Source organism: Anabas testudineus, chromosome 7 (genome assembly GCF_900324465.2).
Source record: "Anabas testudineus chromosome 7, fAnaTes1.2, whole genome shotgun sequence".
NCBI classification, from domain to species: Eukaryota; Metazoa; Chordata; class Actinopteri; order Anabantiformes; family Anabantidae; genus Anabas; species Anabas testudineus.
In genome coordinates this window covers 16,518,216-16,532,155 of record NC_046616.1, presented here as the reverse complement: position 1 = coordinate 16,532,155, position 13,940 = coordinate 16,518,216, and the positions used below count along the sequence as shown (strand labels likewise).

The 13,940-nt window shown below is 39.1% G+C and overlaps 2 protein-coding genes across 2 annotated transcripts; both read left to right on the top strand.

Moving 5' to 3' along the window:
• The first annotated feature begins 3,485 nt into the window (after nt 1-3,485).
• Nucleotides 3,486-4,926, top strand: rh50 (Rh50-like protein). Its single transcript, XM_026368247.1, has one exon. It carries the CDS (start codon nt 3,502-3,504, stop codon nt 4,924-4,926), a length of 1,425 nt encoding a protein of 474 aa, XP_026224032.1. The 5' UTR covers nt 3,486-3,501.
• A 1,452-nt stretch (nt 4,927-6,378) lies between these two features.
• Nucleotides 6,379-13,641, top strand: LOC113167482 (RNA-binding protein 39-like). The gene is made up of 15 exons (XM_026368124.1): nt 6,379-6,593; nt 7,628-7,685; nt 9,223-9,272; nt 9,381-9,578; nt 10,146-10,199; nt 10,417-10,534; nt 10,626-10,778; nt 10,982-11,119; nt 11,244-11,309; nt 11,390-11,594; nt 12,183-12,269; nt 12,352-12,448; nt 12,616-12,721; nt 12,913-12,991; nt 13,084-13,641. Exons 2-15 carry the CDS (start codon nt 7,635-7,637, stop codon nt 13,182-13,184), a joined length of 1,503 nt encoding a protein of 500 aa, XP_026223909.1. The 5' UTR covers nt 6,379-6,593; nt 7,628-7,634; the 3' UTR covers nt 13,185-13,641.
• Nucleotides 13,642-13,940: the final 299 nt, after the last annotated feature.

The following is a 13,940-nucleotide window of genomic DNA, read 5'->3' as shown; positions in this document are numbered from 1 at the left end:
GACTTTATTGAGAACAACGATATATATATATATATATATATATATATATATATATATATATATATACAACAACCTTACAACAACCCCCCCCCCCCCACACACACACACACACACACACACACACACACACACACACACAAGGCCAATGAGTGATTCAATCACAGCACAAAGTTGACAGTTTCATGGACCGTTGATAAAAGGCTGTTGCAAAAGCAGTTTCCTCGCTTGATGTTACTAATCAGACAAAAAACATTTGTGATGGAAATCGGGGTACAACTTTCGTTAAATAGAAAGTCCCATGTTGAAACATGTTAAAGCCAGACTGAAGTGTAAATAGTGTGGAGGCGCTAACCAACAGGAGCCAAGTCTTGGCAGATTAGTTGGTAGACTAGTGACATTAGCTGTAATATAGATAAAGCAGATGTCTGCAGAAAACGTGGATACAAAAAATAAGTATTTTACACAAATTTCAAAATCACGTCATTCAGCACAGTTCCTCTTTGACACTGTTCGTGGGTACAAAAGATGTGTTTTTCTGATATCTTTTGTTCTGTGTATTTTTGAACACTAACTCTCAACTATCTAAATTGATATGAGCTGTTCTGGCACAGATATTCACACTTTGCTGTTAGTAATATATCACCAGTACCACAGGCTGTATGTATATATCTAGTTTATGATCATTTGTTTAGTATGAATAGTTTACACTGGACATTTTAATCCAAACAGGTACTATATGTGTGTATGATTGTATTTCTCTCTTCCCCAAGTATTTTACTTCTACCCATCACACATACATCTCTTTGGTAGATACTGTATCTGCACAGGCTGCAGTGTTTCCCTTATAATTACACAACATCAGCAATAACAAAGGAACAAAAAATAACATTTCTACATCTGAGTAGTTCTGTATTTACTTGTAATGGTAGTTTGCAGTACAATGTATACCGTTCCCTGGTTGACTCCCTTAACCTGTGTGTGTGTGTGTGTGTGTGTGTGTGTGTGTGTGTGTGTGTGTGTGTGTGTGTGTGTGTGTGTGCTGTATGCATAAGTGAGGACAGTGTGTATCATTTGTAAATGGATCTGTGATAATAGTTTTAGAGATAGTACGTGTCATATGAGCCGGTACAGGTTTTAGCACCATTACATTAGCAGTTTGAATTGTCTTTTAAAATGACAGCCTCTGTTTTAGCTTCTACCATGTCTTATGAAATGATGTACAAGTAATGGTTTAAACAAACAAACCATTTTATATGTTGCCACAAAAAGCAATAAGATTAAACTAATTTTATTACAGCGTTAACAGTTCAACCATCTCTGTGTGTATTCATCATTTCTTACTGATGTCTGCACAGTTTATTTGGAAATGCAATGTAATGCAAATTCTTAATTCAGTACTTTGTAAAAGCCCTTGTAAAAGACAGTAACTGCAGCTTCTTGGGTAAGTATCTACATGTTTCTCAAGCTTCAGGTGTCTTGATGCTCTATTTGCTTTGGTTGGGTTTCTCAGGGACACTCTGAGCTCTTTTCTGTTTCAAATAATCACATTTATAACATTAATTCACAATGCAATAAGCACCCTTGAAGCCATCACAACATATAGGAGAAACAACATGAGCATACAAATATCCAGATCCAGAACATCTGCAGTGAGTTTGGAAGTTTGGATTTAAATGCCTCCCTGGAGTCAGACTGTCTGATGTATTTAGAGTAGGGGCCACAAAAGGAAATGACCCTGTAGCCAGTTGATTTTATTCTAAAAAGACAGACAGAAGCTCTTTATTCTAACATCACGGATAATGTAATATATAGAGGTTTAGGAGAGCAGGCGGAAATGAAGAAGCACGTTCATTTAGCTAATAAGGCCAGTGAAGTGAGGTTGACGTTAGTGTAACGTGGTCCCATTCCCTGGATTCAGTAGCTGCTGAACCATTTGCTGACTTTTAGTACTGTGTACTGTAGTTGGCCTAATAATACAATATAATAACCCACAGATGACACTAGTGTGCAGTACAAAATGTTACATATGGATAAAAAAACTTTTTTGTTGACAAATCACACAACTGCAGTTGCTGTAAAAACACACCATGTAGTGTTGTAATGTGTCAGTGTGATGGAGGTGTAAGACTTTAATCGCACATGAGCCAGGCACAGTCACTAAATAGATTTTCCCATCAGTATGAGATTATACAATGATCTCTGCTGTCAAATGTTTGAGTAGGATAGACACCAAGGTGGAGTGACAGACCATGACCATAGAGTAAAAACGCTTAGGTTCAAAATCCTGTTAGATATGTGTACTGAGAGCTGCTGAGACACATGTCCTCTTAGTAGCTTTGGAAAGAATACCAGGGTAGAGACTGGTCAATAATTATTAAGAGACACTGGATAAAGGTGTGGTTTCCATAGTAGAGGTTTAACCACAGCAGTTTTCAAGCTAGTAGGGACAGGTCTCAAATGTGCGTGTAAAGTGATAAATGAACAGTATTCAGTATTATTGGTGCAAAGTTTAGCTTGGGACATCATGTGGGTCACAACAGGGCACATAAGAAATAAGTCAAAGGAGCAAATTTTAAGACAACTTTAACAGAATAAAAAACCCCATTTAGTCTGTGCAAATATTGCATGTAGTAAGAATGAAACAAGAGCTCATACATACATTAAATAAGTGGTTTTAATCATTTTCCATGAATTACCAAACTGAGTGGTAATTGGATCCATATATTCACACACACCTGTGGTTCGACTACACTCTTTGCTGTTTGCAGGATCCTGACTGCAGGTTGGATTCAGAAGAACTGTTGCCACAATCACCCCTGTCTTAGGCGACTCAGCGTCTCTTTCAGCTCCTATTCAGCTTCATGAGACACTGCAGTGCCCCAGGACTTACTTTCTTAAACTCATGCTCATGATTTACCATCTACCTGCACGTTTCAGTAGGCACACAATGCATGCACAGACAAAACGCCATCACAACTGTAATACTGTCAAACTGAGTGACCTTTATTTAAAGTTTCAACTGGCTCAGTAGGAGCTTAACTGTCCCCTGCTGTGTTTACTGTCCTTAATGCGGTTTGGTGGCCTGACTGTCAGGAGACAGAAGCGGGTGAGTGATTCCACATAAAGTCCATTGTTGATAGAATGTCATCAAACTTTATCAGTCATCATCTATTTCTGGTAAATCTCTTTATGTATCTGACAAAAAAACCCCACAGTATTTTACACAATAAGCTATTGTGAGATCATAAATGCATGTACATACATGCTGAATTAGGCCATAAAATAACCACTAAACTGCTGATGTATCAGAACTGTTACATGTCTTATTACAGTGGTCAAAGTACATGCAGCAGTATTTCTCCCTGAGGGGGATAGGCCTGTGGTGGCTTTTTTTTTTTTTTTTTTTTTGACCAAGCCTTTGACCTGCCTTATCTAAACAGACATTATTCAGACCCAGACTGCAAAACAGTTTTCTGTCATTTGCACCAAAGAGCTGTCAGGATGAAGACGCAATCAACCAGCCTTCGTGTGAAGCTACCTGCGTTTGTGTTTGTCGCAGAGGTGATCATTGTTGTGCTGTATGCCGTCTTTGTCACCTACGATGAGCACACTGATGCCAGATTTCAGACCAATGAGACCAACCCTATGAACAATGCAATGTACAAGGACTACCCTTTCTTCACTGACATACAGGTCATGATATTCCTTGGCTTTGGATGCTTGTTGGCATTTTTCCGGCTCTATGGCTTTGGGGGAATGGTTTTTAACTTCCTCACCGCTACTTTTGCCATCCAGTGGGCCATTTTGGTGCAGGGGTACTTTCAGTTTAGCCATGACGGTAAGATCCACCTTGGAGTGATCAACCTCATCAATGCAGAGTTTGCCTGTGCTGTGGTGCTGATTTCTTTTGGGGCAGTGCTGGGGAAGACGAGTCCATTGCAGCTGCTGATCATGGCTCTGCTGGAAGTGCCGGTTTTTGCAGTCACGGAGTGGGTTGTGCTGACTTATCTGAAGATCAACGATGCAGGTGGATCTATTCTCATTCACCTCTTTGCCTGTTATTTTGGTTTGGGTGTAACGTTTGTACTGTACAGACCTCACCTTAATAACGGCCACGCAAAGGAGAACACCAGCTACCAGTCTGACATCCTTGCTGCCATTGGGACCTTGTTTCTCTGGGTGTTCTGGCCCTCCTTCAACTCAGCATTGACCCTAAAAGGAGACGACCAGCACAGAGCCATCCTCCACACCTTCATAGGCCTCAGTGCCTCCACACTCACAGCCTTTGCTCTCTCTGTGATGCTGAACAAAAATGGCAAGATCACCATGGCCGACATCCAGAATGTGACACTGGCTGGAGGAGTGACAGTTGGGGCATCTGTGGATATGATGATCTCACCTGCAGCTGCATATGCTTTGGGTATGATGGGCTGTGCTGCATGCATGCTAGGCTATAAGTACCTTAGCCCCTTTTTAGCACGGCACTGCAGAATCCAAGATCAGTGTGGAATACATAACTTGCACGGTCTAACAGGACTTATATCCTGCACTGCAGGAATATGTGCCATACTAATGGCTAGCGAGGAGGTTTATGGCCCCAGTTTGTATGAGATCTTTGCCCATAGAGCACCAGTGGAAGGGGACCCTAAGCTGCAAGAGCTGCAAATGTTGATCCCTGGTTTACAGCCAGGCTTGGGGAGGACTGCCAAAGAACAGGCTCTCTTCCAGGTCGCTGCTGTGTTCTCCACCATAGGTGTCTCAGCATTGGGTGGTATCCTCACAGGCTTTGTCTTAAAACTGCCATACCTTGCATCACCATCTGATGATTTCTGTTTTGATGACGAGCCGTTCTTTGAAGTTCCTCCAGACTATGATGCACCACTTAAAATCAATAACATAATCACAGCTGAGGACTCTGCTGTTTGACACTCAACAATCAGGTGTCATATCAGTGATCAACAGTGGTTGAAAAGTGGTAAAAGGTAAATGTTTATACCTATTACACTGTAAATAATCTAACAATGAAGAACAATTTTACTGTCCAACACTGTGTTATACATCTGGTAAAGGTGCTATAAATATTCTATACATATATTAAGAGAACTTGAGTGTGAGAGTTCTCTAGGCCAATAGGTCACATCTTTATGATGTGAAATAAACTCTTTTTTAAGCATTGTGTATTATTTTCTTGTAATTATGTCTCAAATTCCATCTGTGCAGAGGGAGAGCAGTGCCACAGCTTCAAAGTGTCAGCATTGGATATTAACAATAAGCCCCTTGAGATGCTCTAATCTCTTCTATATGTGTGTTTTTAGGCAATAAAATAGAAAACACAGTAACAGCAAGAAAAAGACAAGATCCAAAATATAATCAAATATGACAGTAAAGATATTTAAAAACTAAAGAGTTCAAAGGAAAATGATTCAAGATGTTTTCAAGTCATGAAAACAGTAGTTATGACATTATGTAAAACGGAAAAAACACAATAATATGTAGCTGTATTTTACTTTTTCTCACTTAGATGTCAAGACATAGTGAAAAGGTCGACATTTATCTTTAACAGTCACTAGATGGCGACAGATGGCCGTGGAACAAACTGGCGTGGCTGTTATCGCGTGAAAAGGCGTGATTTCGAACTTCACGGGTTAATGTGCCCTCGGTTGTGTTTTGCAGGAGGAGAAGAGGCGTGTTCAGATAATGAAGGTTATATCCAGGATTATTTTTTAATGAAAAGCTTTATGATGAAGAGCCTGTTTCTGCAATACCAGGAGCAACAAATAAACCAAAAGACTGTACAACATTAAAGTAACCTGTGCTCATCTGTACTAGTTCACACCATATGTGTGTTAAAGACATATGTTTTTATTGTCACTGTAAAGGAAACTGGATTTGTGGACTCTCATGTTGGTCTTTTCCTCTTCCCTTCACATTCACTCTCACCACTGGCAAGTTCCATTTAAGCGAATAAGAGAATATCTTTACCAAATAAAATACTTGGTAGGAGTTTCATTTTAGTTAAAATATAAACAATAACAGTGAAAGCAAATCAAACTGAGGTAGAAACAACCTGTATGGGAAGAAGAAAAAAGAAAGAAAAAGAAAAAGAGAAGATATTGTCTGTTGTCACTTTTTGGTAATAAGAAAATACAGCTGAGGTAAGCCTTGACAGTTCCACCTGAATTTCACTCATATTATATATGTATATATTATTTATATTCAACATTTATGTAACATTAAATCTATTGAGCAGTTTCAGTGCCTCTAAATGAAAACAGCAGCAGCAGCGGGTCAAATGCTGGAGGACCAGCGCTCCAACTACCGCTAGATGGCGGTCATGCGACTTCCCCGAGCTGTGCCGCTTCCGTAAAAAACGGTTAAGGAAGAAGAAGAACGAGACGAGCGAGAAGGAGGAAGGAGCGCATTTTAGTAACAGGCCACGACCCGCTGAAAAAAGGGCTTACATAACTTCGAAAATCGGGTTTTCATCGTAACTTTTGTGATCTACCGAGAGCCAGCCGTCGAAAAGATTCTCTTCAGCAGCACACTTTTCCTGATATTTTGACTTTGGCACATCTGTTGACCAAATCCGAACGGTAACGTCCATGTTTGGTTATGAAGCTAACTCGTTGTCGCTCCGACGTTGTTAGCTGGCCATGTTGGCCTAACACTGTTGACTTAGCGCTCGTTCTTTACAAGTAAATAGTGTTTGTGCTCGTGTATAAAGGGTGGGAAGATGAGAGTTACATGCGTAATATACGATTTTGTAGTATTATTGATATTTATATTATCAAACGAGTCAGATGTGGCGGTGATTTCAATAAGACGGGTCATTGTAATAAGCTAACGTTGGAGCCACGGAGGTGTAGCTTCTAGAGGTGCCTAGTTAGCATTAGCTTCGTGTTGGGTGCAACGCGTGTTCATCATTTATGTGGCATTAACTCGAATATTAAGAAAGGTTATATGTGGTATTCTTAACTAAACCTATTCTGTAACCGTACGACTTAAACGTAACCCTCTGTTTTTTGTGTTTAACGTTATCGCATTGCATCAAATTTGTGGTATCGAGAGAAACTGGAGGAAGTTAACTAGCTACTTGAAACACTTCGTCTGTTGCCTTCGCCATTTCACACATTTTAGCCAACGTTCATTTTGATCTTGGTTATCTGTAACAATTTAACTGTCTGATCGTCGATTACTGACTTAAGCAAAAGTGCTTAATTTTGGCGAAATAAATCATACTATATTAAGGTAATATGTGTACTTTAAGTCGTGACTATTAGTCAAAATAAAATATCTGTATGAGTCCACTATAGACTGCGCAAACTTGGATTTAATCGTTGCTTAATTTTTGGCTAATCTAACATAATTTTATTGTCATTGTACGTTTATAATGGAGGTGATCTGGCAACTCTCCAAAATTCAACAAACTTAATTTAAAAACAATTACAAAATACAGACATCGAGATTCTTTTTGCTGGGTCTTCCTATTGGTCAGAATCAGCCTTAGCTAACTACTCGACTTGCCAAACGCATTATCACACTATCCGGTTTCTTGTTCTAAAGTGATTACTTACAGCAACATGCTCTGGTGTAGTTAAACATGATCATTGTTTTTTTTTTTCTCCAGGATCATCATGGCTGACGAGTTTGACGTTGAGGCCATGCTGGAGGCTCCTTACAGAAAGGTGGGTAACAGATTACAGAGACGAGGTCTGTTTACTGTTATGATTTACTCTTGAGTCCTTATATTTGCTACTGTCACAGAGTTTACTTGAATGTTGTGTGGTGTGTGATTGAGTATTTAAAACGCAATACAGAATTATAAATAAATCCGCATCTATCTCTCTTTATAGACTTCCCTAATGATATCTCACCTCTACTCCCATGAATTCATCTTTGATTCCACTGTGAACTGTGAAAAAAAGGAAGGTAGTTATTGCGCATATACTGATGTACTGTGGTTCACCTTAGGACTAAAAGAGATTCAACCTAGAACATCCAATCCCTATTCGGTTGCAGCAAGGTGAATGCCAGTGGTAATAAGCCCATCTGTACCTGTCCAGCAAAGGAGGCAGTATTCAGATTTACAATCTGCATGCCGTCAGTGTTTTTGGATGTGCAGACGCTTACAATCAGATTAGAGTTTTGTTATAAAATGGCGAACAGAAATGCTCCAGTTTGTCAAGAACACATCACTCCGCCATCATAATGTAGGTAATTTAGCGTTCATCAAATTGTTCTTTAGTAAAAAATGCGTCTTAAGTGTGTCTATTTAGGGAAACCGAATTGCGTTTTATCAAACTATAACCGAAAGTTGTACTCTTACAGTGACGTATACGAAAATGAAAAATGAGACATGTCGTATTTTCATGGCTAAATGCAGGTTAATAATCATTTTGTCTTTCTAGTAAATATGAATACTGCCTCTTTGCCTTAGTCAATGTGAATTAGCATCTTGATTTTTGCATGCTACAAAACTCCACAGATATTGATTTATTACTAGAATAACTGGTATTGATACTTCTGTCTAGCTTCATTGTATTATAAAGTGAGTTACTTTCAGTATTAATTCCTTCTGAAGTCAAGAGGTTACAAGTAATGCTTTGTAATGCAAACTAAATATAATGGTAGTCTAACACATGGCTGAAATAATGGATTTATTTATTTTACTTTTATTTTATTTTCTTGGGCGTCAATATTACTAAGAAGTGTGAATCCCTGTTTGCTTCAGGGCAAGATGTGTGACAGAGGTGGCATCGAGCTCTTACAGTCCAAGAACGAAAATGGGTGAAGATCACTGGACTGACACCATCCACACAGGATCTCTTTTAGTGGCCATGCGTGGTCACATGTTTAGGCACAAATAGTGGCATTGGTACGACCTATTAGAGGGGGAATGGTGGACATGACTTGGCACTTGTCAAAGCTTCCTGAACTCAGCTAATGTTGGACAATCTCCCTTAACTTTGCTTTGTTGCATTAAATACTGAGCAGCCTTGTTTTAAAAAAAAAAAAAAAAAAATTAGAAAAAAGAACAGGAGTGGGATGGGAAGTTATTGGGGTGGTGGAAGGACACTGTCCAGGCATGACAGTAGGAAGTTTGAAGTATTATTAATTGAATATATTCTGCATCTTTTCTTGTCCCACCCCTTCCCCTTTACCTTGACGCCTTGAAATGTTTCATCTACGTCCTCATGATGTTCTTCTATCAACCTTGCTTAGGATGAGATCAAGTCCTCTCATGCTAACGGACATGATGACCAGAACAAGAAGTAAGTTGGTACTTTGATTTTATATTGGTTTGAAGCTTTTAATATATAATTGTTTAGATTGCACCACAAGATGTAACTTGTTTTGTTTTTTTATCTGTTCGTTTTAAGGAAAAGGAGGAGCCGAAGCAAAAGCCGGAGCCGAAGCCCAGGCTCTAGGAAACGAAGAAGCAGAAGCAAAGACAAGAAGAAGGGTAAGAAGAGGAGCCGGAGCCGTGAAAGAAAACAAAGTCGCAGCAGAGAGCGCCATCGCAGCCGCTCCCGTAGCAAGGAACGATCTGGGCGGTACAAAGCACGCAAGAGCCCCATGTATGTAACCTTTTAAATATGTCTATACACTCGGGTCACTTTATTAGGTGCATCTGTACATCTGTAACCTAATGCAAAGACATAAATTGCTCTGCAATAAATTCTGCCTTTAGAAAGATCATGTTGAAGGGATTCATACAGTTGTAGTTAACTCAACATTTCTCTGAACATTTAAACAAATTCTGACCTTAAAAGCTTTATAAAGAAGGAATATGGAGCACAGCTCTTGAAATGGGATTGCATTAAATCGTACAGGTGTTCCTAATAAGGAGACCAGGGAGTATTTGCAAAGATAGCTTTTAACGTTTTGCCCTTATCTTGGATGGAGACACAAATATGTTGAGGAAATACCCTAATGTGTTAGCGTGTAAATACAAGTACTCAATGGACAACTAGGCAGAATGGAATGACTCTCAACCTAGTAACTTAGTAAGCTTACTGCTGCAGACGTCTGTGTAAACAGGACAGAATTTAAATGTCACCATGTGTAGTTTCAAGACAGAGCTGCTTTTGTTTTCTCATCCCCATGTTTATTGCAACTGTGTTTTTTGTTTTTGTATACACCAGCCGGAAACGTTCCAAAAGTCGCAGTCCCTTCAAAAAAGAGAAGAGTCCCATCAGGTGAGACAGTTATTCACATTAATTAGTACAATAACAAATTTTGGAACAAGCAGTTTTAATGATTGGCACCATAACAAACACATGGAGTGTCACCATATTATTTACTAATGAATTAATTGTGGTTAGTTTAATGTATTATTAAATGGTTTGTTAATGTAATATTATTACATATGCAGGAATACTCAGGAATGTGCTTTTTTTTTTCTTTTTTTTTCAGGCAACCAATTGACAATCTAACACCAGAAGAGAGGGATGCTCGCACAGTTTTCTGCATGCAGCTCGCTGCAAGAATCAGAGCTCGAGATCTAGAAGATTTCTTCTCAGCTGTTGGAAAAGTCAGTTTATTTCTTTTGTAAATATTGGCATGTGTAATCAGAGTCTGTATGTTGAAATGATTGCCTAAAATGTTGCTGTTTCTCTCCATAGGTCAGAGATGTCAGAATGATCTCAGACAGAAACTCCAGGAGATCAAAGGGCATTGCATACATAGAGTTTGTTGAGGCTTCTTCAGTTCCTCTGGCAATAGGACTGACTGGCCAGAGACTGTTAGGAGTCCCCATCATCGTTCAAGCCTCTCAGGTGGGTGACTTGACTGTAACTTCTATCTAAAATAGTGCAACTGGATTATTGCTTTTCCGTGTAACAGAATGTTGGATTTTTCAAACATGAAACCATTAGTTCAGAGTAGTTTGGAATAAATGAGATATTTCTACATCATGGTTCCTGATGTTTGATATATTGAAATGGCGTTGTTGCATTATACTTTTTGAATGTGATTGCAGGCAGAGAAAAATAGAGCCGCAGCTGCTGCCAATAATCTACAGAAGGGCAGTTCGGGGCCAATGCGGCTGTATGTGGGCTCACTGCACTTCAACATCACTGAAGAGATGCTTCGGGGGATCTTTGAGCCATTTGGAAAGGTCAGAAAGTTTCACAAACACATGAGGATTTCTTTTTTTTTTTTTTTTTTTTTTTTTTTTTTTTGTGGATACATTTTGTTTGTTATGCATTTATTGCAATTATCTGTGTGCTTTGTTTGCAAAGATTGAGGGAATCCAGCTTATGATGGACAGTGAAACTGGACGATCCAAAGGATATGGCTTCATATCGGTAGGTAAAGCGTGTGTTTATCATTGTCACTGTTTCACTGTGTTTAGTTAGTTTAACTCCAATCTCTTTTCTTTTTGAAGTTTGCAGATGCAGAATGTGCAAAAAAGGCCCTAGAGCAACTGAACGGCTTTGAGCTGGCCGGCCGTCCAATGAAGGTGGGGCATGTTACAGAGCGCTCTGACTCGTCAACAGCCAGCTCGTTCTTGGACAACGATGAGCTAGAGAGGACTGGCATCGACCTTGGCACCACTGGGCGTCTACAGCTTATGGCTCGACTAGCAGAAGGTTTGTTATAACTTGCATCCTTTTTTGTTTCAGTGATGTTGTGGCACAAAAAAGATGTTTTAACCCAGAAAGTGGGTTACCCTTGTTTACTGAGGTTAGGGTGGCCAGCTAATCATTTTGATTAATAGCTTAGTTTGTCAAACATACTCACTATACTAGATTTGTCCAACTGACGAATTACAAAGATTGTGGTGAAAAATGTTTCCATTCCAAAGCTGACTTGTACTTCTTGTATAAACAGAATTCACAATGTTTGGTTTGGAAAAATTGGTAATGGAAAAGACACAGAAATCCATTGGTTAAAATCTGTATGCACCCTGAAGTTCTGCTAATCATGGCTTACAATTTTTGAGCCCAAAACTTACCCACATGGCTACAAAAAGTCTGGGCTGACTCAGACATTTGTGCCCTGGTATACAGCTCCTGCAGGTAATGTCTTAAAGTTCAGGGTTGCAGTGCATTTCTATAATCAGCTTTTGCTAAATGTCACAATTTCTCTCGGTATCTCGAAACAGATGCTAGATTTAGTATCTTAAATTACAGCTTTTTATTAAAAAAATAAAAATAAAAAATTTCCCCTCACCACAGGAACTGGTCTGAAGATACCTCCTGCTGCTCAGCAGGCTCTACAGATGACTGGATCCATACCATTTGGAAACATCAGTGCTCCAGCAGGTGAGGCTGCAAATCACGGAAAACATGTTGCGCATGTGTTTTTGCTTAGTAGAAATTCACTGATAAATTATTTTTGTTTCAGCTGTTCCAACTCCTGCTCCAAGCCAGGCTTTGAATCTCCCATCACAGCCATTGGCCACACACTGCCTTCAGCTGTCCAACCTGTTCAACCCACAAGCGTAAGGATCATTCAAATTGCTTCCTTTTTTGGCCAGTTGTCTTTCAAGAAGTGTAAGCAGTGGAGTACAGAATCCAGCTCTAGATGGTTCTGACATCAGTATTGGGTTAAGAATCACTGACAGTCTTTGAAGCCACTGACTTTTTGACATTGCTCAATCTTTTGCAGAGAAAATGATCCCAACTGGGCGACTGAGATCCAAGATGATGTGATTGAGGAGTGCAACAAACATGGAGGCATTGTTCACATTTATGTTGACAAGAACTCTGCTCAAGTAAGTTGGATAAAAGTACCAACACAATAGTCAAACTTTATCATACAGAATGCAATTACTTTTAATTCAGTTAATTACACCTTTAAAACTGTATTGTTTATCTACAGACCTCACTGAACAGTTTCAGGATTCTGACATGTGTCTTGTTAAGATACGGTCTGAGTGTTAAAGGAGTTTTTCTGTTCACATAGGGTAATGTGTACGTGAAGTGTCCCTCAATACCAGCAGCGATGGCAACTGTAAATGCACTTCATGGACGCTGGTTTGCAGGTATGTAATGTCATTTGGTTTAGTAGCTTTGAAATATTACAGTACAAGAGATTCCAAATTGTAATTTTCTTTCTTCCTTCTTTCCCTCACAGGCAAAATGATAACAGCTGCCTACGTTCCTTTGCCCACCTACCACAACCTTTTCCCTGATTCAGTAACGGCAAAACAGCTTCTAATGCCAACACGTCGATAGTCTGACACATGCTTATGAAAGTCAGTGTAAATACATTTGTTTGCATCTATGGAAGTGTCATTGGAACAGAGAAAATGAAATTAGTTGGCTGTGTGTAATAAAAGTTGGCTCGAGTTCATGTTCACAGTTGATAATTAGGCTTTTTTTTTTTTTTTTTTTTCTCCCTTCAGTTGCTTTTCAAATTTTTTGTGGGTTTGTGTTGTAAAGTACCACTGAGAAGTAATCTGCAGGTATCTATTGGTCTGTATGTTTTTAAATATTACTGTCTTATCTGCTTGTTTAAATCAACTGTTTTAGATTTAAAATAAATAGCCAAGAGTTACAAAATGTGTTGGATTAGTAGGCCTTAAGACAAGTATGTTAAGTACATCACTGTCAACAATCCTTTGTAACTTTTTACAGCCATAATTTCATTTTTTGTATGAAGGCTCCAAATAAACTTTGGCAAATTTGAAAATTTCTTGTTTTGAGCGACAATAAAAAAGTCTGCTATGCAATATATTAAGCAAATTGGACTTGAGAACCATGCAGTTGTCTGTGATGGGGGTCAAACATTATTCCAAAATTGCAACCTCAACAGGACTGAAGTGGCACAGACACTGCAGTACAACCAGAGAGGATTTGTTTAATTTATGATTCCCCTAGTTGTGTAGGGTTTTTTTTTTTTTTTTTTTAATAGGACTGCAGTGTACAACTAGTTGGGTAACCATCTTACCTAATAAAGAGCAGCCCTTTATCAAGCTGTCTATGGAAACC

What these genes read in the sequence shown, in the direction of transcription:
- rh50 (XM_026368247.1), top strand. Translation starts at nt 3,502, where the DNA reads ATGAAGACGCAATCAACCAGCCTTCGTGTGAAGCTACCTGCGTTTGTG.
- LOC113167482 (XM_026368124.1), top strand. Translation starts at nt 7,635, where the DNA reads ATGGCTGACGAGTTTGACGTTGAGGCCATGCTGGAGGCTCCTTACAGA. An exon ending in CATGATGACCAGAACAAGAA is followed by an intron (nt 9,273 to 9,380) that starts GTAAGTTGGTAC and finishes GTTCGTTTTAAG; the next exon opens with GAAAAGGAGGAGCCGAAGCA. An exon ending in AAAGAGAAGAGTCCCATCAG is followed by an intron (nt 10,200 to 10,416) that starts GTGAGACAGTTA and finishes TTTTTTTTTCAG; the next exon opens with GCAACCAATTGACAATCTAA.